At 39.0% G+C, this 25,285-nt stretch overlaps 1 protein-coding gene across 1 annotated transcript; it reads right to left on the bottom strand.

The window, feature by feature from the left end:
* Window positions 1-267: 267 nt before the first annotated feature.
* On the bottom strand, window positions 268-23,508 carry LOC128124259 (vomeronasal type-2 receptor 116-like). Its single transcript, XM_052760435.1, has 6 exons — window positions 23,384-23,508; window positions 11,815-12,106; window positions 10,628-11,431; window positions 9,476-9,703; window positions 5,924-6,068; window positions 268-1,618 (listed from the first exon to the last, which is right to left on the bottom strand). Exons 1-6 carry the CDS (start codon window positions 23,506-23,508, stop codon window positions 699-701), a joined length of 2,514 nt encoding a protein of 837 aa, XP_052616395.1. The 3' UTR covers window positions 268-698.
* Window positions 23,509-25,285: the final 1,777 nt, after the last annotated feature.

Here is a 25,285-nt window from a genome sequence, read left to right as displayed (position 1 = left end):
TGGTGTGTGTGTGTGTGTGTGTGTGTGTGTGTGTGTGTGTGTGTGTGTGTGTGTGTTGAGTGTATTGGTATGTGCATGTGTATAATAGTCCTTGAAGGCCCAAAGAAGACATTGATCCCTTGGAGCTATTGTGACAGGTGGGTATGAACTACATTTTATGAGGGCTGTGTATTGAACTCTGCCACTTTACAGGAGCAGTACATGATTTTGTCTGCTGAGACATCTTACAGCTTCTGTAATATTGTGCAATATCTGTTTATTGAAACATCCCTCTCATTCCTAAGTTCTACTTCTCTAATTCCCAGGATGCATCAGAATTCTATAGTCTTCACCCTACAAGGGGTAGCATTGTTTTGCCTTCATCTGCAAACATGACGTCACATACTTCCTTCAATTTCTCCAATAATCAATTGCTGTCAAAGTCTTATATTCACTAAGTTATCAAAAAGAAACCTCTGAGTTATTTCAAATATTATTACATATTAAAGACAAAGAGAACACTTCCACTCTGTAATGCCAAGTCCTGTAAAACTAGGTAGCTGAGCAGAAGGATATGGGAGACAATATAGATAAAAGTAGTATACATGACACTGATAAACACCACCATTAGTAGAAACAGTGAGAGTCAGTACCTAATGAATAACCTTGCATTGTATCCTAATAGGTGGTTCTGTAACATTACATTTGTCAGTTGAAATTTATGAAATGTGAGTTCTGGAAAATGTTTTGTCCCTTAAACTTTGAAGAGAATTTCTCTCTGGTCTTAACAAAATGATGTAGCACTTGGGGAAAAAGATGCATCCCAGCAAGCCAGCACTGGAGGCTAAGATGGAGAAGACCTCCACAGCCACCATGACCTTGCCCTTGGTACTGTGGTAGACAGGGAGAAAAGTGACCCAGACACTGCAGAACAACAGCATGCTAAATGTTAAGAATTTGGCTTCATTGAATGTGTCAGGGAGATTCCTGGCCAAGAAAGCCACAGTGAAGCTCCCCAGGGCCAAGGAACCCAGATATCCTAAGACAGAATAGAAAGCAGTCACTGAGCCCTTGTTGCACACAATGATGATGTGGCCATGCTCAGAGTGTGCATCAATGTCAACAGAGGGAGGAGATGTTCCCAGCCAGATTGCACAGAGAATAATTTGGATGATGATGCAGATGGGAATGATGTAGGTTGGTGCCCCTGATAACAGGAACCACTTCATCCTTTTTCCAGGAGTAGTGACTTTGAAAGCCAAAACCACAGTAATTGTCTTGGCCAACACAGTGGAAACAGCCACAGTGAATAAAATTCCATATGTTATTTGCTGCATGATGCAGGTGACTGAGTTGGGATGGCCAATGAAGAGCAAGGAAGAGAGGAAACAGAAGATGAGGGAGATGAGCAAGATATAGCTGAGAGTGAGGTTATTGGCCTTCACAATGGGAGTGTCTTTGTGCTTCACAAAGATCCCAAGAACCAGAAGAGTGAATGCAGACAAACACAAGGCCATACTGGACAGAGTCATCCCCAAGGTGTCATCAAAGGTCAGAAAGGTCACATCTTTGTACAGGCAGTAGTTCTGCTCTGCATTGGCATACTGGTCCTCTGGACACTTCATACACTGATCCATATCTGATGCAGAAAGCAAAAGTGTTGTTAGTGCAACTTCAGCATTTCTTATGGACAGGTCATGCCAGTATATTTTGGAAACTTTACACTATTCACATACTTTATTGATAAAGAAGTAATTGAGACTTTTCTGAAGAGCATTGCTTCCATTTCACAATGTCTATCTTCTTCAAGGACAAACGCAGATCACAATAACATGAATCTTTCTGTCTGAATTAGAAGTGTTGCCCTCATGAGAGATGGAGACGTGATCTTATCCAGGATGAAACTTCTTATAGCTTTTTTATTACCATATGATCATCACCAAACACATGAGTACCTGAGCAACAACAAATAGAATCGTGTGTGTGTGTGTGTGTGTGTGTGTGTGTGTGTGTGTGTGCATGCAAGTGCATGTGTATGAGAAAGCAGTAAATAAAAAAGAGTGCTTGAAAATAATAAATGAAAAGATCTCATGAGTTTGAGAGATTTTGTTGCATGTGATGTGTGGGAAATAGAATGGGGAGAGAGGGAGGTTTTATAATGATGTATGAAATTCTTAAGAAAAATTAATGAAATATGATGCTCTTAGTTGTATCCTCATCAGGAAATACGGATACCCAGCAATGTATAAAATGAAATAACCCTACTGTTAAGGTAGAAAACTCAATAAACACATAGCATCCAGAAGTCTTGTATCTTATATAACCACCTTTGTGAGCACAGAGCACCTACTTCCTTCCCTAATTTCCTTCTATATGAGACCTGTGTAGGGACCTGCCACCACATTTTCCCCCTGGATGTTCTTGGGGAGTGACGGATATGAGATTTAGATAGAAATATAGAGGGAAGAGATACAGAGAGAAAGAAACACTGGATCAACTCAGAGGGGCATAGATCCTAATCCACCAGCCCAGAACTTTATTCCAAAGGGCTTTTTATATCAATGCCAAAGGAGGAGGCAAAATACCTCCCCTTACTAGATACAACTAAATGTAGACCCTACCAAACAGCTAGTACCGAGGCCTGAGGTCCAATCATCCTCTTAGGAAGCCATGCTGGTAAAGCAAGCTCAGATATCACTAGGAAACCTCTGTGTTCTCCAAGCGACCGAGGTTCTACTAATGTACTTAATGGTGAAGGAGTTATTTGTAAAACAGCATGAACAAGACAACATGAGAACTCCAGAGTGAGAGTGGTAACACAGAATATTTGAACTGAACTACAATACCCCATTCATAAGTTGTAATTTCCACCACAGCAAGTAAGGTTAATATGATTGTAATTGTGCTAAATTGTGGATAATAATGGAGAACAATGAAGTGCTTAAAGGATTTTAAGTCATTTCATGACTAAACTCAACCTAGCATTCATGGCCAGCTGTAATTACATTTTTTGTTTGTTGTTCTTTAAGGGGCTGGAAAGATGTCTAAGCTGTTAAGAACATGGTCTGCTCTTACAGGGGACATAAGTCCAGTTCCCAGAACATGGAAAGTGCCATATTGCTACCTCTAATCCTGGTACAAAGGGCATCAAATGCCTCCTGTGACCATCACATGGACCTGGAAGTGTATGGACTTACTACCCTCTACATATGCCTAATTTAAATATTCATAAACATAAAGTTTTGGTTTATTTTCGTCAGTATTTATTATTACAAATGCCCTTTATAGTTATTACCTTAAATCAATTTTATTACATTCTGTTTATTTTTTACACATATGTGTGAGTGTTTGCGTGTGTGTGTGTGTGTGTGTGTGTGTATGTGTGTGTGTGTGTATACAGTGCAAAGTGTCAAGACGGCATCTTGTAGGAGTTGGCTCCATCTCATTTCAATGGGCTTCCTAAGATGAATTCAGGTCATCAGACTTGTGGCAAGAGATTTACCTGCTAACTCTTCTCACCAACCCTAAATACCTTTTTTTAAAGGTTTAGTTATTTAGTATGTATACAGTGCTCTGCCTGCATGTATGCCTACACACTAGAAGAGGGTACCAGTTCTTATTGCAGATAGTTGTGAGCCACCATGTGGTTTCTGGAAATTGAACTCAGGACCTCTGGTAGAGCAGCCCAGGCTCTTATCCGCTGAACCATCTCTCCAACACTATAAATGTCTTTTTTAATTGTTCTTTGCATTATAGACAATGACTGGCAAAAAAAAGTAAAAAAACAATTATGGCCTTACCTTTGAATTTGGCTATCTCCAAATGACTAACCAGTTTAATTATATGGATTATGTATGGCACACTCTAATTGGAATAATTGTGGCTGTTTCTCTTCACTACAAAACTTTTATTTATATTATTGTGACATTATTTATTTCTACTTTGTACAAAAATCTTTATTAGGACACCTGTCTTTCTCTCCATCAAGTGTCCACACTTTTCCCCTCTTTTTTGATATGAAATCATATTGACCTAGTAAACAGGAACATGAGAAAATACATCACATAGATCTGTCTCACTATAGCTTTTTCTAGTAATTTTACCCACAATTACCAATCTTTAGACATGACAAACTACAATCGCATCAGTCTAAAAATCTCTGAAAACCTCCCTCACATGGAAGAAACAGCACTTGCATGTGGTGGCATTGTTTTCCCCAAAATATTGTGTACCCTAATAAACTTATCTGGGTTCAGAGAACAAGACAGCCACAATATTAAACATGAAGATAGGCAGTGGTAGCACATGCCTTTAATCCTAGCATTCCAGAGGCAGAAATCCATCTGTTCAAAGATACAGCCAAGCATGGTGACTCACGCCTTTAATCCCAGAAAGTGGGCCTTTAATCCCAGGGAGTGGTGGTAGAAAGCAGAAAGATATATAAGGCGTGAGGACCAGGAACTAGAAGCATTTGACTGGTTAAGCTTTTAGCTGATTAAACTTCAGGCTTTCGAGCAGCAGTTCAGCTGAGGACACAGAAGCTTCCAGTCTGAGGAAACAGGACCAGCTGAGAAGCTGGCCAGGTGAGGTTAGCTGTGGCTTGTTCTGCATCTGATCTACCAGCATTCACCCCAATAACTGGCCTCAGGTTTGATTTTATTAATAAGAATTGTTAAGATTCCTGCTACACTTGCATCCTCCCAAAGTTTCCATAGCAGGCTCCCATTGCAGCCTTATGGTAGCACCCTGAATTCACATCTTCATGCTGTCTTCCCCACTCTCCTGTCAGCTAAATGACAACACAAAATACTAGCCATTCATCCAATGCTGTATAAACTGCATGCCCACCACCACATAATACTTATTTACCATCCCAACACACAGTGACACAATATCTTTCTTTGTCAGCAATGTTTGTGGGCAGTGGCAAGAACACGTTGTGTAGCATTCATGACTTCAGTGGCAGGAGATGACTCAACAGGTAAGAGTGCTTAGAGCTCTGCAGAGAACAAGGGTTTGGACTCAGCATCCATGTGGAAGCTTATACCTGTCTGTAACTCAAGTTCCAGGGGCTTTTATGCACTGTTTTGGCCTCCACAATCTCCTGCACATCAACTCACACAGGAATACATACATACATTCAAGTAGGATAAATGAATAACCAAATATTTACAAAGACTCATGACTACAATCTAGTCTACATGTACCTTCACAGAGATATAATCATTGGGACAGATACAGTGTAGAATTCCCTCACAGGGCTGCTGGATTTTTCAAAACACTTTCTTTTACAAAATACTGCCAGCAATGATTTTACAGTGAGTCAAATATGTATATGAAGGTACAGTTTTTCTTTATAAGGACATTATTATTGATCACATACTTGTAATACAAAATTAGGAAAGGAATAGATTTTATTTGTGCTGCAAAAGGGCCACAGAACTTAGTAGGTCCCCAGAACCCTCCCTAGCTCAACTGACTCCATGATAGAAGTGCCACTCAGACTATAAAACTCACCACCTAGCAGCACCACTTGCCAAACTGAAGCAAAGGACTAATCCATCATACTCCTTATAGTTCTGGGAAAGCCTCAAAATGTACTGACTTTGCTTTTTAGCTTCTGTATATCTGCTTTTGGCTCACTGTTCTTGGTAACTGAAGTATGTCAACCCAGAACATGGTTCTTTTGCTTCATATCTCACCCTGAGAAAAGCTCAGTGCTACACTGGGGTCCTGAACATCAACTGTAGATGACATCCAGCTAATGAAGACATTACTTGGCTTAAACCTATGTCTGAGCAGTCTTCTCTTGCGAATATCACACAGCAGTGCAGCACCCTTCCAGGCCCCTTCGAAAGTGCAGTTTGGATAGCAGAAGTCATATCACAGTTGGATAGAAGAAGAAAGTCAATCTAAAGGATTTCTCCCTACTGTAAACACTTACCTGTCTCATTGGAAATCTCATTTGCTGGACAGGGGGTGCAATCAAAACAGCAGGCTGCCATTCCTTCTTGACGGATTTTTCTGAATCCAGGGGGACAAGCAACACTGCACACAGCAGAGGGCATCTGAGGAAAAGCAGACAGATGCTGGGCCAGGAGTTTGACTACTCCTTCAATAGTTATAGCATCTCATCATGTTGAGTAGTTAACAAGTTTTCTTTCTATACTTGACCTGAGTGAACACATTTCTTTCTGTACATTGTACAAGTCCACACATGAATATATGAGAATAAATTGATGAAGTGTTGAGGTGCATCTGAACTACTAAAAGTTCAGGAAGATCTAGGAGTATATGTTGTGTCACCACTGGAATGCCTGAACTGAACACCCTACCCACCCATTGTGTAGCTTAACTTTGTCAACTTGACACAAAGCAGAGATACAAGAAAAAACTGAAACTTAATTGAAAAATTGCCTCTGTCTAATTGGTCTTTGGTCATATTGGTGACCTAATTTTTAATTTTTCATTAATTCTGAGAAGCACCACCACACTTGATTCCATTTATGTATTTAGTGGAAATGCTTTAAGTTTCTCTCCATGTAGTACAATGTTTTCTATGTTCTGTTTTATAAAAAACTTACTTTGTCAGAAAATGTCCTTTCTTCTTTTCAAATGTGTTTTTTTATGTTTCTTTGTTTGCTTTCTCTGAAGGGATGCTAGACATTGCTCAAGATATTTTCTGTATCTTTTTCAATGAGCGTATAATTTCTATCCTAGCATATATTTATGTCACATATTATACTTGATTGACCTGAATATGTTGAAGCGGCCTTCCATCTCTGTAATATAGTCACCTAGTGTATAGGGATTGATCTTTCTGATGTGCTGCTGAGACCTGTTCGCCAGTATTTACTTGAGAAATTCTCCATCGATGTTCACTGATTGAAGTACAATTTTCTTCTTTCTGATTCACTGTACCTGGAATGGTCTTTTTCCTTTATTGCTGAGACTCTCTTCTTCTTTATGAGTGCAGTGTTTTCTTTCTGAGCAACAGAATATTGTTTGCTTTTGAAAAAATTTCCTTGTCTGTGCCCTTTGATTAGAGAGTGGGATTCTTCAAAGTCAGTTATTAATGAAAGTTATTTGTGATTATTGTCAATTTGTGTTTTTGTAAGTTTTGATGGATTTCAAACCTTTGCTTTTCTGTTTGTGGTCTAGTGTAGTCTACACATTCCTGTGACATTTACTGATTAACTTAATATTCAGTGTGAAGGAGTGTGTAATGTGTAAAGACACTATGGAAATGTCTTCCTTAATGATGTTCCAATAGCTAAATATCCTGCAATTTGTGTTCACCATTACAAGTTTTTCTATCTTCCTGAAATTATGAAGGATATCTTTATTGGGTATAGTAATTGAAGTTGGAAATTTTGCCTCTGTTTGAAACACATAATTGATACTTCCTCCGTTTAAAGTGTCTATGAATAAAGCTTCTGTGATTATGATGAGGACTTTCAATGAAATTGACCATTTTGTAACCTAAAATTCCTCTTTATTCTGCATAATTGAGATTTTAAGTAATATTCCAAAAAGGCAGGTCCTTTTCTGAACCAGTCTGTTGGGCACTGGGACTGTCTCCTGTATCTGGATGGCCATATTTCCCCACCATTTGGTAAAATTTTGGCTGTCATTTTATTAGAAATACCTTTGATCCTTTCACATGTTGTCCTGCTCTTGTGCCTGTGCTTGCTTAATTTGGTCTTTTATTGATGTCCCCTAAGTCTCTTGTGTTTTCTTCATCCTTCCTTATTGTTTTATCTTTGTCATAGTTTGAATTATAATTCATGTGTCTTCTTTCAAGTCTTGATAGCCTGTTCCACTTGAGACATTCTCTTAGTAAGACATTTTATACAGTTTGCTGTGTGAATTGTTGTTTCTTTCAATTTCAGAATGTTAGTATCAATTCTTCACTGTTATTGTACCTTTATTGAATTTTTGTCACATCTTCATAAAATTCCTTATTGTTTGCAAATGTTTGTGATCTAATTGGATTGTCCTTAGAGGTAATTTGTATGCTCTTTTATCTGGAACATTCTTACAATTTTCTTTGAATTTTTTGTTTAGTATGTCATTGAGTTCACTGTCTTGTAAGCCTATGATTATATTATTTGGAGTCCTGCTTCCTCACTGTTTGCAAGTTTCATTTCTGCTTACAATTTGCATATCTAGAATACGGCACGTATTGGTTAGTTTTTAGTCCTCCCTATCCTTTTGGTGGATGTTTTGTAATGTTCGTTCAAGTTAGGCCTAGTAGAAGCAGACTTGTGATTTCACTGCTCTCTTCTGATCTAGTGGTACAGTCTAGTAGCTAAAACTTCAACCCATTTGCTCTGTTCTCTGAACATAATTTTCTCATACTGTGAAAATAGAATATTAACTCCTTATTTAACTCTATCTTAGCAACTTGAGGTATCACTTCAGATTAAGTTTGCACGCTTTCTAGAAGTAAACCCCTTTCAAACGCAACAAACAATATTGTAGTAAGCAATGTAGTTCAGATACTATAAAACTAGACACATCAGAATTAATACCTATGATATATCTGGGGACACATAATGGGATATTTTATTTTCAAATTTTCTCAAAGCCAAATTATTGTAACTGTGAGTGCTTGTATAACCAAACAAGGAAACAATACAAATCTTTTTCATTTGCTTGTTTGTTTGTTTGAATGAGTTATGCAAGAATTAAGGTGCAAAGCAATGCTCTTCTTATGAAGAATTCATTTAGAAATTATGATTGAAGGCTTGAGAGGTGGCTCAGCAACCTATCACACTTGCTTCTCAATCCCCCAACTCCTACACTTAGGCTCAAATTTGTATTCAGGTCCTCAGTATCATAAACCCTCTCCAGGCATACTTACATACCTAATACTCATACGGAACAGTTATATACAGGCAAAACATAAATAAAATACATACATAAAAAGTATAAAAAAGAAATTTTTATTAATAAAATATCTAGGTGGCCCATGAAAATATGAATGGATTGTTAAACAAGTAGGCAGTTTAGGATGTTCTAGTCAACATACTTGAATAAATTTATAGAATATAAATTAAGGACTTGCATATCTGTTCCTAATTCCAAATATTTCCTTAAAATAGCTTCAGTCTTTCCAGCATGTGGATTAGAGATTCAACAAAAGAGAAGAAAATCAATGGGCAGCAATCAGAATGGGACCAAGAGAATATTGATAACTTTACTGGGAATAATATCAAATGTTGGTCATATCTACTTTTATATTTGTTTATAAATCAGAGTGTTTCTGATATGATAAAAATATATAATATGTTTGTCTTAGATTTTCAAAAACTTACCCCCAAAAATCATATTTTTAAAATCTGAAGGGAAGAAACATCATCTAGAAGTTTAAAATTGAGTCTTTGCATGATCAACCATCTAATTTCACTAAGTCACAGAGAAACCCAAATGGTCTCACTTGACAGTGGCTACAGCTCTTAAGTGTACATCAATACATTTTGGTCAGACCCACCTGTCTACTTCCTGTGGCCCACTCTATCACATCTTCATATAAATGGAGCTGGTGACCATGTGGACAATATGGCTTAAACTCTCCTATTGTCACCTTAAATCCAACACCATGGGGGAAATTACAAATGTGGTAAATGCCATACTCGGCTTGCAGTTTTTCTTTCTGATTCATATTTATTACATCTCCAACAGGATTTACAAAGTGCATATTCTTCAGAAATAGGTGAAGCTGAAAGATAGGCAATATTCTTTATTCTATATTCCTTTAAGTCTGAAAATGATTTTATTTCATCCTAAGGCAACTTTATTGAAGGTGCCCAAGGGAGAAACTCAATGAAAGCATGTGAATAAATAAAGTCATTGTGTTCCTAGAATTTTAGTTCTCTCAGGGGAAACCATCAAACACAAACACAGACATACACACAAACATCAAATATAAATATGCACCATAAATACACACACACACACACACACACACACACACACACACACACACACACACACAAACACTTCCACACAGACACCCATGCAGAGGCACAAACATAATACAGCCACACTCATTAACACACATACATACTAACACACACATCCAGACAAACCTAAGCAATCAAATACAGGCACAGACACAGAAACATATAGACACATAAAGACAAAAAACACACACACAGAGACACACACTGATAAAAACATGCACAAAGAGACATATGTACACACAACAAATATGTGCTCATATACACAGTCATGAACAAACACAGGAGAGAGATATTCATATTAGCAAAGTAGCACATCTATACACATGCATACAAAGTCACAGAAATGCATTTAGACACCCACAAAGACACAAACACATACACAGAAACAAACACAAAAACATACAGAAAATCAGACTCAAATATACTCACACACACACAGGTACACAAGTAACTACTGAACTGAATCATCACTATTTCCTGTAATATAGCTATCAGAGAATCATGAGGGATAAGGTCCCCAGAGCCTACAGTGGTGTCAGAATCAGGTGAGTACACTTATGCAAACCATCCCTTATAGTGAACACCACATACATGACAAATACTGGTTTCAGCATGTGAGAGACTCTTTAAAGATTATAAAATTGATGACACCAAGTACCATCCATTGAAAGATACAGTACCTGTGAGCAGTCAGAATGCAGTTCTCTCAGAGTGTTCATTCGCTGGTTTTCTACTTGTTGAAGAAGCATTTCATGGAGAGCATGGGCCATAGCATACACAGCATTGTATATATCATAAGCATCATCACTAAAGGTCATGTCAAAACTCTGTAGCATTAACCATTCCAGTGAGAAATTCAATGAGCAATTCTCCAGTGTGTTACAGTTAGATGTGAAGGCTTTACAGCTAAAGTACATCCACCCCAGTTGTGCCAGGAATAGGTCTGTGTATTTGGCAGAGTTCAATGTCTGAACAAAATTTTTAAAACCAGAAATCTCAGCATGATGGTGTGCAAAAGCAAGAATCCCATGGAATGAGTCAACTGTGAAGTCTATCTTACTTGTAATGACATCCCACTGTGAAGTGGTGACCCATATTCTCTGTATACCCTGTGACACCCACATTCTGAAGCACACAGCTAGAGTACTGTCTGTGTCACCATAAATGATAACAACATTTGTGGATGATGTCTCAATTTGGTTGTTACACACTTCAGCTCTTGACATGTATAACTCCATGTTGACTGGGATCACGATCACAAAGGCTAAGCAGACTCTTTGGACTTCATTTTCTCCTCTCAGATCTAAGAGAAATTGGAGACCCTGGTCATCATCTGAGATGGCCAGCCCAACCCAGTTCCAGTTGAAGTGAAGCATCAAAGAGACCATGGCCAGGGCCAGAGCTGTGTCCTTGGGGGCCATCTGATACAGATTGGGAAACTGTTCACGATCACTCAGGATAGGATGGAAAGGTCCATAGGTGAGCTGAAGAGCATAAAACACAGGGAGCAGTATGAGGTAGAAGACTGTCAGAAATCTCAATGGAAGCCCTGAGGTGTGTGAAGCACCAGTTTGAAATGACAGGAAGGGCAATTTTCCCTATTACTACAGTTATACTACACTGTTAGAAACCTGCAGAAAATCAACTTTATACAATTTGTTCAAGGAAAATCACCTTGACTGCTAATTCTTCTTCTCATCTACATATTAAATGATGATTTGGGAATGTCCTATTGAGTGGCTGATTAATTACACTTGAACTTGATTTACATTAATATAAAGCCAATCTCCCCCTTATACTCTCCTCAGCATCAGGCTTAGCCAATAAATGAGAAAGATTTCATACTTTACCACCCAAACAACCTCACCTGTGGATATTTGTAGAGCGCAAAAAAGTGTGCCAGGCTCATGGATTGTGCTAACATTGGTCCTGTAATCATTACACGACATTGGGGCTTATATTCACAGTTGTAGTTAAGAAGAGGTCTTTCCCTTTTTGTAGTAATGTATATGAACTTTTGTAATGCTTGTTTATCATGAGGAAGTTCTGTGAGGAAGATAAATATGAGAGACACATTTGGTAGAAGATATAGATTCCTGTTGATTTCTTCCACAGCAAAAGCCAAAGGCAGAGCAAACTGGTAGTCTTCAGGTGGTGTTCTGAAAATGAAGGCACGGGATTTAGTATGGATAAGGCACTATAGATTAATGCTTTGTAGTTAATACAAGGATTATATTGGTGAAATTAATAAGGCCACTCCACGTAGTTAAAGGGAGATTTATTTAATGGCATAACTTACAAATTAAGGGATAGGTAGGTCGCGGAGTCTGGGGATGGTGTATCACAGTCCAGCGGTGTTCTCTGGAGCTCTGCTTGGTCCACCTCCACTATCCAGGGTCCCGCAACAGAGAGAGTGCCCGCCGATCCAGATCTTGGGTCCCCAGGCACCTCCCTTGGCCCCGCCTTGTAGGCGTGACAGTTGCCGAAGTCTCAATGGGGGTTGGAACTTCCAGATCAAAGCTGGAATGGCTACCCACTACAGGATTATCATGCATTTGATGTCATTTTCAGATATAGCTTGACAAATTCCCCTGTGTTGTAAGGTTGGAAAAACAGGAGATGCTTGAGAGCTTGAAAAAAACCTAAACAGTTGATGAGAGTGGATGTCACAAAAATTAGAAATGTGTTCTTGTCCACTTTGACAGAGAATTTGATCTTGGCAATTTGAGTACTAGATGCACATTTGATAAATGATATGTGTGTGTATCTATAGGAAGCTTGAGAATGCAGTTTTCTTGTGGGCCATAAGAGGAAGCTGGATTCTGCAGAGCTGGAATTTTAAGTGGTTTTAAGGTTCCTGCCAACATGGGTGGTTGAAACTGAACTCAGATGCTTTGACAGATCAGCAAGTACTCTTATCTGACGACTCTGTCTACAGCCCCAGTTTATTGCTACTTTCTATATTCTAGATTTTCTTCAGTCTAGTACAGCCAGTAGATATTTTTCCATCTGTGTGGGCTGCCTCTTAACCTGCTCATAGCATTTTTGAATGCAAACAAAATTAGTTTATGAAATCACACTTGTTAAAATGTGGTCTCATTCCCTGAGTTATTTATATATTTAGATGTTTTCTCCATGTTTTCTTTATCAGATTCATGATTTCTGGACTTACACTAAAGTGTTTGATCCATTTGGACTTGATTTTGGAACAGGACAATGGTTGAGAGATACTTCTTTTCAACCTCTGGTTGACAGGTTTTCCACTACCATTTCTTCAGTAGGCTGTCTCTTCTCCACTTTATATATGGGGGGGGGATAGCATACTATTAAATTGAAATTTTCCCTAGAGTGTATTTTGACAATGTTTTTCTCTTCTCCCAATTTCTTCTGGGTCCTCCTCAACTACCTACCTACCTACGTTTATATTGTTTTTCCTCTATTTTTCTTTAAAAACAAATCAAAAAAGAGGAGAAAAGTGAAAAGAGAATACCACAAGGAGGTTTAGGGATTTTGCTTAGTGGTAGAGCACTTGCCTAGAAAGTGCAAGGTCCTGTGTTTGGTTCTCAGCTCTGAAAAAAAAAAAGAAAAAAAAACATAAAAATGAAAATTAAAATAAACATCAAAAACCAAATAGACATCTCTTTCCACAAGTTGATGTGTGAAGTGTCTCTTATGACAACTGGTCTAGACATCAGTTTATGACTATAAAGGAATATCACTTGGAATCATTCCATTGACATTTTTTCCATTCTTGTTTGGTTCTATCCTAGGTCTCTGGGATATCCTGATTCTGAGTCCTGGTCCTCAAGGGATATTTCCTCTCATGGTATGGGTTTCCAGCTGTTCCATTTATCTGTTGGTCACTCCCACAATTTCTGCACCACATTTACCCCAACGTATCTTGTAGCTGGGACAAATTTTAACAGCCAAACATTGAGCAGAGCATGGGGAATACTGCAGAAGAGGGAAAGCAAGGATTGTAAGACCTAGTGGTGTCAAGAACACCACATAAAATCCCACAGAATCAACTAACCTGGGCTCAGAAGGGCTCACAGAGACTGAAAGGACAACCAGGGACCCTACACAGGACTGACCAAGACTCCATGCCTATATGTTACAATTATGTAAATTGGTCTTCAAGTAGGACTCCTAGCAGTGAGAGCAGGGGGATGTCTCTCACTCTGTTGCCTGCTTTTGGGATCCATTTCTCCTGCTGGACTGCCTGATCCAACCTTGGTGGAAGAATGGTTGCCTGTTCTCACTGCAGCTTTATATACCAGGACTCAATGATATCCATGGGATTCCTTCCTGTATCTAAAGAATAACAGTGAAGGAAGATTGGATATGGTGAGGTTGGACGATAAAGGAGGAAGGACCTAGGAAAAGGGTAAGGAGGGGAAACTTTGGGTGGAATGTAAAATCAAGAAAATAAATAAATAAAAATATAATAATAAATATAAAAATTGAAAAAATAAACAAATACACAAAGAAGACCAAGGAAAGCAAATTAAGACAAAAAAGTCTACAAAAATGCCATTCTCTCCATTTTGTGTTATCCAACTACTTCTGTGCATGGGACTGGTCCTAAAATGTGTCTAATAATATACTCAGTTTGACTCCACTGGAGAAAACAGATTTTTCATTTCAAAGCAAGTACCAATTTCAAATAGCTTCTTTTTTAGGGGTGAGAATTGGTGTGCACTTGCTCCTCACAATTATGAGACACCATCTGAACCTGTACCATTTGAAACTAAACAAGTCTTGGGCATGCTCTGTAGCTAGAGTTTTCCTGCCTGGCCCACAGGACAATTCTCTCTCACCCGCCAGTCCCACAGCAGCTCAGACCCGACCAAGTAAGCACAGAGACTTATATTGGTTGCAAAGTGTATGGCCGTGGCAGGCTTCTTGCTAACTGTTCTTATATCTTAAATTAATCCATTTCTATAAATCTATACCTTGCCACATGGCTCATGGCTTACCAGCATCTTCACATGCTGTTTGTCGTGGTGGTGGCTGGCAGTGTCTCTCTCTCTCAGCCTTCCACTTCCCCGATCTATTCTCCTCTTTGTCCTGCCTATACTTCCTGCCTGGCCACGGGCCAATCAGTGATTTATTTATTGACCAATCAGCAACACATTTGACATACAGACCATCCCACAGCATTTCCCCTTTTCTTTTCTTAAAAAGGAAGGTTTTAACCTTTACACATCTCCAAAGTCAGCTTGGTATATTTGGGAATTTGGGCGTAGCTTTTCTTACTACTTCCTGCTGGAGGGGGGTGCTGTATCTTATGGGGAAACAAAGAATATTTAAGATTATGGAGTAGTCCATGAGGGTGTATCGTCTGAGCCAGTTGCCTTGAAACGGTTTTGGATGTTGGATCATCTGGGCCATGGTGTCATTGGAGACCTTTCAGGGGGTCTTGACTGGTCAAACCTGATGTATCTTAATCTGGAACAAATCCATAGCCTCTGGCTTTTTGTGGAAACAAAAGCAGAGCCTCCTTTCCAAAGCAACATATCCTTATATCCAAATTTTGAAGTCAAGGTACCTTTAAAATATACATTTTGGCATAACTCAACAGCTTTTGCAATCAAATGTTTTTCTTCAGTTACGAATATCAAAGAGAACATAATCCAGATTCTCTGTGTGGTAGCCATCTTTCCGTGGCTTATTTTTTTTATATTAGCTTGAGCCTATTGCTTTAAACTGCAGCCTTCTAAGCCTGAAACAGTGCTGGCGCTGTGGCTGCTGGCTCCGCCCACTTCAGCTTGCCAACATGGCAGTGATACGTTTTCCGCCAGCTCTGGGAGCCATCAACTCTCAGAAATAGTGGGTCTATGCTTCTATCAAAGCAGTGTGTAGCCAAGAAACCTTTTTTGTTGTTGTTGTTTTGTTTTGTTTTGTACTAGCAAAGGCTAAATCCACCATACAGCTTAATGTGCCACTTGTAGAGGCCTCATTCCCGCCATACTGCAGGTCGAGCATGCACGCTAGGGACCCGCCAGTAGTTCAAACTGGCAGCTGCCGCTCATTTGAGAGAGACAATTAGGAAGCTGTTTTTAGCTCCGTTTTAGAATCTTTTTTCTCAGTTTTTAGGTGGAAACTCTTGCCCCATGTTGGGCGCCATTTGTAGCTTGAGTTTTCCTGACTGGCCCACAGTCAGGACAAATCTCTCTCGCCTGCCAGCCCCACAGCCGCTCAAACCTGACCAAGTAAGCACAGAGACTTATATTGGTTACAAAGTGTATGGCCATGGCAGGCTTCTTGCTAACTGTTCTTATATCTTAAATTAATCCATTTCTATAAATCTATACCTTGCCACATGGCTCATGGCTTACCAGCATCTTCACATGCTGTTTGTCGTGGTGGTGGCTGGCAGTGTCTCTCTCTCTCAGCCTTCCACTTCCCCCGCTCTCTTTTCCACCTTGTCCTGCCTATACTTCCTGCATGGCCACAGGCCAATCAGTGATTTATTTATTGACCAATCAGCAACACATTTGACATACAGACCATCCCACAGCAATGCTCACACAGTCTGGGTGAGCTTATATATGTAACAGTGTCAGAAAAACACTGCTTCCTTGGAGTTATCCATCACCTTTGACTCGTAATTTTGTCTGTCTCCTCTTCCACATAGATCTCTGAGCTTTGAGTTGATGGAATTGATGAGAAAATTCACTGAAGACAATGAGCTGCAAAGTTCCTCACTCTCTGTACACTGTTCAGTTGTGGATTTCTGGGTTAGTTCCCATCTACTAGGAGAAGCATCTTCTCTGATGAGAGCTGAGTGATGCACTGATTAATGGTATAGCAGAATATCATTATGATTCAATTTATTGCTGTGCTCCTTAAACAGAATAATTGTACTAGATTTCCCCCTATGTCTTTGACATGTATACTCTGAGCTTCTGGGAATTTTTATCCATATCAGGTCAAGTTCCATTTCATGGAGTGGACTTTAAATCCAGTCAGACATTGGTTGGTTAAACCCCTAGTACTTATGGCATTATTGTACTTATGTATCATACAGGCAGGTCATCACTGTAGATCACAAAGTCTTTAGCTGGATTGGTTGTTACAATTCCCCTCTGGTAGAATGCAGAATACCTTCCAGTACCATGAATGCAAGTCAGTGGTGGTGAAGGCTTTAGAGAGCACTAGCTTGAATTGTCCATGCTCAATGAAATAATAAGTGGTGTCTTCTGCAATAAAGCCTTAACAGAAACTTGTGTAGTGTAACCCATAGCCTTGGGAAAAGCCAATGATGTTTCGTAGTTTTAATGGATCCCCTTTGGCTAATGACTCAAAAGATATGTAGCCTGTTCCTGGCATTAGATAAATATTTGGTGCAGAAAATGTCTAGCTGGGGCACTGTTCCCCCTTTATTTGGTGATTCCATTCAGACTTCCTTTACACATGTAAACACTTTAGGAACCTTCCAAGTACCAGTTTACAAATAGTTTTCAACTGGCCTTGAGTGTGAGTTGTCCTTCTAAACACACCCACATTCACCACTCTCTGCCATTCCCTCCCTATTTAATCTTTTTTTTCTAGTTTTCCCTGTGTCTCTCCATAACAGTGTGTTCCATTTCCCTCTTCAAGCTAGATCCTCTCCTCCACCTGACTCTTACTACATATTTAACTTCTGTGGTTATTCAGATGGTAGCATGCATATCAAAGTTTTAAAAGCTAATAGTCATATGTAAAAGAAAACATGTATTTGTCTTTTTCTTTTTGAGTCTTAGGTACATTCCTCAAGATGATTTTCACTAGTTCCAATATTTACTTCTGGATATTAGGAATTCCTTAAAGTTTATTTATTATTTTATATCCTGACCACAGCTTCCCCTTCCTCCTCTCATCCAAGCCTTTCCCCCACCTCACTTCTTCCCCTCCCCATCTACTCCTCCTACTTTTCTATTCAGAAAGGGTCAGGCCCCCAATGGTTATCAACAAATTATGCCATATCAAGTATCAGGAAGACTAAGCACCTCCCCTTGTACTAAGGCAGCCCAGGATAAATAGTAGGGTCTCAATGCTAGCAAAAGTATCAGAGATAGCCCTTGTTAGCACTGTTAGGAGTCCCTAAGAAGACAAAGCTACAAAATTGTCACTACCATGCAGGCTTTCTCTTGTTGTTTCAATCTCTGTGAGCCCCTATGATCCCAGATTAGATGTTTCTGTGTGTTTTCTTGTGATGTCCTTGATCACTCTGGCTCCTATGCTCCTCTCTCTCTCTCTCTCTCTCTCTCTCTCTCTCTCTCTCTCTCTCTCTCTCTCTCTCTCCAGTAGGATTCCCCAAACACAGAACAGTGTCTGACAGTGGGCCTCTGGCCTTGTTCAGGAATTCCTTTTTAAAAAAAAATTATTACAACTGAAAAAAAAACCCTCATAGTCAAATGTGCTATGATTTCATTATCCATTCCTCAGTTGATGAGGTTCTAGGATGCTTACAATTTCCAACAATTATAAATAAATAAAGAATGAAAATTATGAACAAGTGTCTGTGTAGCAAGCTGCAGAATACTTTGAGTATGTGCCCAAGAATAATATTGCTGGATCTTGAAGGAGATAGATTCACAACCTCATGAGGAATTGTCACACTGGTGTCCATAGTGGCTGCACATGTTTTTACCCCCACAAGCAATCAATAAGTGTTCCCCACTCCTGGAATCCTCACCAGCATAGGCTGTCATTTGTTTTATTGATCTTGGCCATTCTGACTGATGTAAGAGAAATTTTCAAAGGAGTATTTATTTGCATTTCTGTGATGGCTAAGAATGATTTCTTTAAGTGCTGTTCAGACATTTGTGTTTAATCTTCTGAGATCTCACTGATTAATTCTTTACCCCATTTTTAATTTGGCTATTATTTGCTTGATGTTCTTATACATTTGAGATACTAATCCTTAATATTCAGTTTCCTACCAATATTTGTTGAAGAGACTGAATCTTCTACACTGGTTGTAGCTGAACCCTTTGTCAAAGCCCAGGTGACTGTACCCATGGAATTGAATTATGAGTTTTCCATTTTGCTTTGTTGAAATATTATATAATACTGAGTTAGCACTGTGATACTCTGTTACTCTTGCCCTAGGTTATAAATGGGACACACGTGTTGTGATACCTCCAGCATTGGTTCCTTTCTTCACCTTTGCTTGGTCTATCTGGAGTCTGATTTTTTATGGGAAATTTTGGATTGTTTTTGCCTGTGTTTTCTAGTTATGTTTCAATGGAATTTTGAAGGAGATTGCGTAAAATCTTAGATTATTTTGGTAATGTAACCAAGTATTAATGTACACATTGATTGTGCCAACCCATCATTATTTCAGATGGTTTCATCTTCCATTGTCTTCTCTTTCTTTCCTTACGGTTACAAAATCATCACCATGAAGACCCTTGAGTTCCTTGGTTGCATTTTTTCCCAGGTATTTTATTGTGGGAAGTTATTGTAACTGTGGTTGCTTTCTTGACTTCTATCTCAGTATCATTATTCCTTGTACACAAAAATGATTTTTTGTATCTTGATTTTGTATTCTCCTCTATTCCTGATGGTATGCTTTAGGTCTAAGACACACTCAGGGAGTGTTGGCCTTGTACCTTATGTACAAGTCCATACTATCTACTGATGAAAAAAATTTGACTTCTTTTCTTGATTCATTCAGTTCTTTTTTCTGGGCTTATTATTTTAGCAGAATATGAGCAAGACTTACTTTTGTGATATATGAATGAGCATCTTCCCTCCTTCTGTGTTTTTAAGGGAAGGTTCTCAGTTATCCTCCATTTGATGTAATGCTGGACATGGGTTTGTCCTGTGCTGCCTTTATCCCACTGAGACATTATCCTTCTATCCCTAAAGTTTCAGGGATACTGTAGAATGTCTGATGCCTTTTCTGCATCAGTTGAAATGATCATGTCATGTCTGCCTTGTCTGTTAAAGCTATCTGTGACATTCACTGAGTTTTGGTGTTAAACCATCTTTCCAAACCTGGAATAGAGCCACCTAGTCCACAGTGGATAATGCTGATACATACTTGAATTTGGATTGCATGCATTTTCTGGAGAATATTTGGTTAAATACATCAGTAATATTTGCCTATAATTGCCTATTCCTTTATTCTGTTGATTTATTTTGATGATTCCTTACCTAGATTTGGTGTCAGAAACATACTGAGTTTTTAAAATATCATTGTTTCTATTGCTTTCCCTTCAATTTCTGAGAATTGTTTGAATGATATTCTTGTTGTATTTTCTTTAGGTATCTGTAGCTGGAGTTTTTTTGCCTGGTCCACAGTCAGGACAAATCTCTGTCATCCGTCAGTCCCTCAGCTGCTCAGACCCAACCAAGTAAACACACAGAGACCTATATTGTTTACAAACTGTATGGCCATGGCAGGCTTCTTGTTATCTGTTTTTATATCTTAAATTAACCCATTTTTATTAATCTGTACCTTGCCACGTGGCTCATGGCTTACCAGTACCATACATCTCAATTGTCATGGCGGCAGCTGGCAGTGTCTCTCTGCTTCAGTCTTCCACTTTGCACAATTTTCCTCTCCTCCTGCCTTTACTTTCTGCCTGGCTACTGGAAAATCCGTGTTTTATTTACTAACCAATCAGAAACACATGTGGCATACAGAACATCCCACAGCAGGTATCTGTTAGATTGAGTTTGAAACAGTATTAAAAAATCTTCTTCCAAGTAAAAACCCACCAGATTAAAAGTAGTCACTACTAGATGCAAATAAATCTTCCAATAACCAACACCAATGCTTTTGAGCTATTAAATTAGTCCATTCAACAGAAATGGATGAAGTACTTTCTAAATATAGATATAAAGGCAGTGTCGTTCTGATGTCTAAATAAGATTCGTACAAAACAAAACTTATATGATCATTTAATAAAACACCCTTATATTTTTTTTAGACAGGGTCAGTTATGTCTCCCTGGCTATCCTGGAATGGACTGTATAGACAAAGTTGGTCTTAAAATTACCAGAGACTGCTTATATCTGCCTCCAGAGTGCTAGGATTACAGACATGCTCCATCATGACCAGCTATTTGTAGATTCTTAATATAGTACTTTTAAAACCAATTAAAGAACACCTTAGATTAAATCATTCACCATGATCGTAGGCTTCTTTCCAGAGATGCAACAATGGATCAGGATAAGAAAATCTATAAATGCAATATATTGCATAAATGGCTTAAGAAATGAATCACAGTGTCATCTGCTAGATGCCAAAAATACTTGGGACAAAAATTCAACCTCTTTTCATATCAATGAACAAAAGAGAAACCAATAACAGGCTTCCATATTTGAGATCCTAAACATTCCACAGAAACTTATTTACATCAAAATGACAGAATACAAAATTACCACAAAACTCAGTTGCTTCCCTACATATGAAGACCACATTTGCTGAGAAAGAAATTAAAGAAACTGAGTTCATTAGTACTAGGGAAGGTCCTCAGAAATATGGTAAAATAAACTTAATGAAAACTTGAAGGACATCAATAAAGAAAACTTTAAAATAATGAAGAAACTGAAACTGAATATATCATTACTAGATGGGCAAATCTTCCACACACACACACGTGTGTGTGTGTGTGTGTGTGTGTGTGTGTATGTATATATATATATATATATATATATATATATATATATATATATACTGGAATACTCAATATTGTGAAAATGATTCCTTTAAAAAAATTAATTGAGAGAACATAAGGGAATGGCATGGTCGAAATGTAATTGGAAAGGAGTGGGAGACCAATGAAAGAGATACCATGATAAAGGGAGACATCATGGCGATAGCTAGAAACTGAGTACTAGGAAAGGTCCCAGGGTTCCACAAGAATACCCCAGCTTAGATTACTAGCAATAGATGAGAAGGTACCTGAACTGGCTTACCCCAGTGATCATATCAGTGAATACCATATCTGTCATCATAGAGCATTCATCCAGTAACTAATGAAAGCACTTGCAGAGATCCACAGCCAAGAGCCAGGCCAAACTCCAGGACATCAGTCAAAGAGAAAGAAGAGAGATTCTATGAGCAAGGCGCATCAAGATCATGATAGAGAAACCTACAGAGACAACCAAACCAAACTAGTGGGACCTCATGAACTTTGCCCAAAAGCTGTGGAGCCTCCATGAGACTGGACTAGGCTCTCTGTCTGCATAAGGCATAAGTTGTGTAACGATCTGATTAACTGGCCCCCTGGCAGTAGGATCAGGATCCATCCCTGGTGCAGGAGCTGGCTTTTTGGAGCACACTATCTATGACAGAACACCTTTCACAGCCTTGATGCAGGGAGAGGGCCTTGGGCCTGCCTCTACTGAATGTACTAGGCTCTGCTGAATCCCCATGGAGGACACTTTATTGGAGGAGGGAATGAACAGTGGTTTGGGGATGGGAGAAAGCTGGAGGGGTGAGAGGAGGGAAGAGAGGGAATACACGGCTGGTATGTAAAATTAATAAAAAAATTACTTAACAAAAAAAGAAACAAGAAAAAGAAGAATAGAGGTAAAATGTTAGTAACAGAGAATAAAATATTTAGACTTAAAACATCAGGTGCACACATCTTTCACAACAGTAGAGATGACCTATTGTCTTCATCCCAGTTCTCAAACATTGACAGCTACCACAGGCAGCACCTGTCGCTCTAACAATTAGAAGGGGAGTAAGCAGTCACCACTCTAAGTGATATCCTAGTGTTTTCAGAATGAAAACACAGCATTTGAAAGGCAGACATTCCTTTTTGACTTTGAAGAGAGAGACAGACTTGACGTTTGCAATTCCTGAAAGTCTGCAACTGTGCATGTGTTCAAGTGAGGGAAGACAAAGGACACACCCAAGTACCTCACAGTAGGTGGATCTCATACATCCTCCTCACAGCTTCAGAGGTGTGGAGTGATCACATGCAGAGTATCTGAAAGCTTAACTAAATGGCTACATGGATACTCTCCCCAGTGAGGAGTGGCACAAATATTTGAGACCCTGCCTCTGCACTAGGAGTCACACACTGATACATGTGACATTAGCAGACTTGGAAAGAGACTTGAATGCAACTTGTGACTGCTGAACTCATTGTAGTAGTCTGGAGTTTCTTCTCTTAGGGCACCACTGTCTACCTCACAATAGCACCTGTGAAAAAGAAGGCTACCTATGGTAGAACAAAGTAAAGAATGCTATTTTTAACTCAGCTTTCAGCCTTGTAAATGGAGGCTAATTGGAATAAAATTTAAAAGTCTCACACCTTGATAGTATGAAAACAGTGATTATTAAAAATCAAAACATTTTGCATCAGATCTTGGAATAAGATTGGGAGAAAAGGACAGAAACTCCCAGCATTGCTCTGCCCATTCACACACCTGTCACACTTTATATATCATGACATTTATATGAAAAATGCAAACACACTTACAGCACATCCAGGATTAAGTTGGAATGATCTTTCAAGTCCACATCCACTTCACTGCTCTGCATTGCAAGAAGGAAAAAGATACAACCGGTCACCACATCTCCAGACTTGTCTTCATTCTGCTTCATTCTCCAAAAGCACTGGGGATGAGTGAAGTTGGAAGTGAGGAGGGGGATGTTCAGGAGCCAGAAGAAGAAATGCAGAGTGAGCATCAGGTCTTGCCGCCAAATCTCTAAACCACTTGTTGTTCTGTGGATGCATATCAGTTTATCAAATGGATAACAGTGTATACACACCTGCTTTTATGTCTGCTGCCTAATGGAGAGTTTACTTATGTGGATGAGATGCCTTGCTCTCCAGGTGACTCCACTACCCTGGAGAAATGTCAAGCACTCCCTGACCTAGGGCTCTACAGTTGCGGTCCACAGCAGATGTTAAAAAATATGGGTTGGAAAACAACCTGAGGACATCTCAGCCTCAGGTCCTATGACATCAGCTCATATCCCTGGGTATTGAGGTCCATGGGAGAAAGCAATGTTGGGCAGATTGGTCCCAGGACAGTGTCAATGAGTTATTTGTTAGAACACCATTAGAAATGATCTCAGTAGAACATATCAGAAGATCGACACTTAGGTGTGAAGGTAAAGAATTGAAATGAACTATGACAGTCAGAGTTCATGTGGACACACTGTGTGTTCTATTCCCAAGTGCAAATAAGAGAGACTCAATCTCATGTGTATGGTATCCACCATTCATAGATCATGAGCAGTATGGACCATGCTACATCAGTCACAGAGACAAAATAACCAACCAGTATCCCTGCTCTCCATTGTGTGATGCTGAAATAATCAGGTCAAATCCACAAATTTCTTGGCTTATACTGTGTCCAGAATTGCCCAGGCCATCATTCTCCATGAGAAACTAAGTTGAGTATTTGGTTATAAAACATGATCTCCTTCTCTGAATTCAGTTCCTTCGGGTGACCTATTTCTTCAAATTTATCCTTCATTATCTATTTGCTCATGCTTATCTCAAAACTGAGTAGTGACTCCAAAGCAGCACTGTGTCCAGTAGCTTAGAACACATTAGAAACTGGGAATGAAGCCTGTATTCAATGTGTAAGCTGTTCTTATTCCATTGTCATGCTCATAGAATTTTAGCTGCATTCTAGAATATGTATTGCCAGTGGGAGAGCTCATTGATTTGTGTGGGCTGAGGAAACAACTTTAGATGATATGGACTATAGAGCAAACAGCACGAAAGTAGGGCAATTACATGGTGTGAGGATGGTCGATGTTATTTATTACTGGAGATGAGGTACACAGGGCTGGTATTCTCTGGATCTTGTGGAATATTTAAAAATCAACATTTAACACATGCATGGCCCCCTGGTTCTGTGATGAGCTGCCTAAGACTGTGTAAGATGTGGATATAGACAGATGTGATGGGAGTAGATGTTCATATGAAAATGAGAAAATCATGTTTCAAAACTGAATCTGTATTGATGATATCAATCAGGATTAATGCTTTCCTTCTACTAATTATTGTTAGCTTTTAAATTAGTGCATAACATAATGGGATTTAGTGTGGGATTTTCATAGGTGTATACCAGTGTACTTTACTGGTGATTGCTCCTTTATTAGACAGATTTGTCACTCATTTTACTATTGATTTTTTTACTCAGCACAAGTAGCTGTGTTCTGAGTTCATGTCATATGTGTGTATGTGATTCATATGAGAGAATATGTGGTAAATTTGCACAATGGAGTGTTACTCTGCTGTTTAAAAAATTACATCATCAGCTGGGCAATGGTGGTGTATGATTTTAATCCCAGGACTCAAGAGGAAGAGGCAGAGGGATCTCTGTGAGTTCATGACAGCTAGGTCTACAGAGAAATTTCCAGT

Source organism: Peromyscus californicus, unplaced genomic scaffold (genome assembly GCF_007827085.1).
Source record: "Peromyscus californicus insignis strain IS unplaced genomic scaffold, ASM782708v3 Scaffold_4__1_contigs__length_199733344, whole genome shotgun sequence".
In the NCBI taxonomy this organism is placed as follows: domain Eukaryota; kingdom Metazoa; phylum Chordata; class Mammalia; order Rodentia; family Cricetidae; genus Peromyscus; species Peromyscus californicus.
Note: the sequence above shows the minus strand (reverse complement) of the source record. Positions and strands in the feature narration are given on the sequence as shown.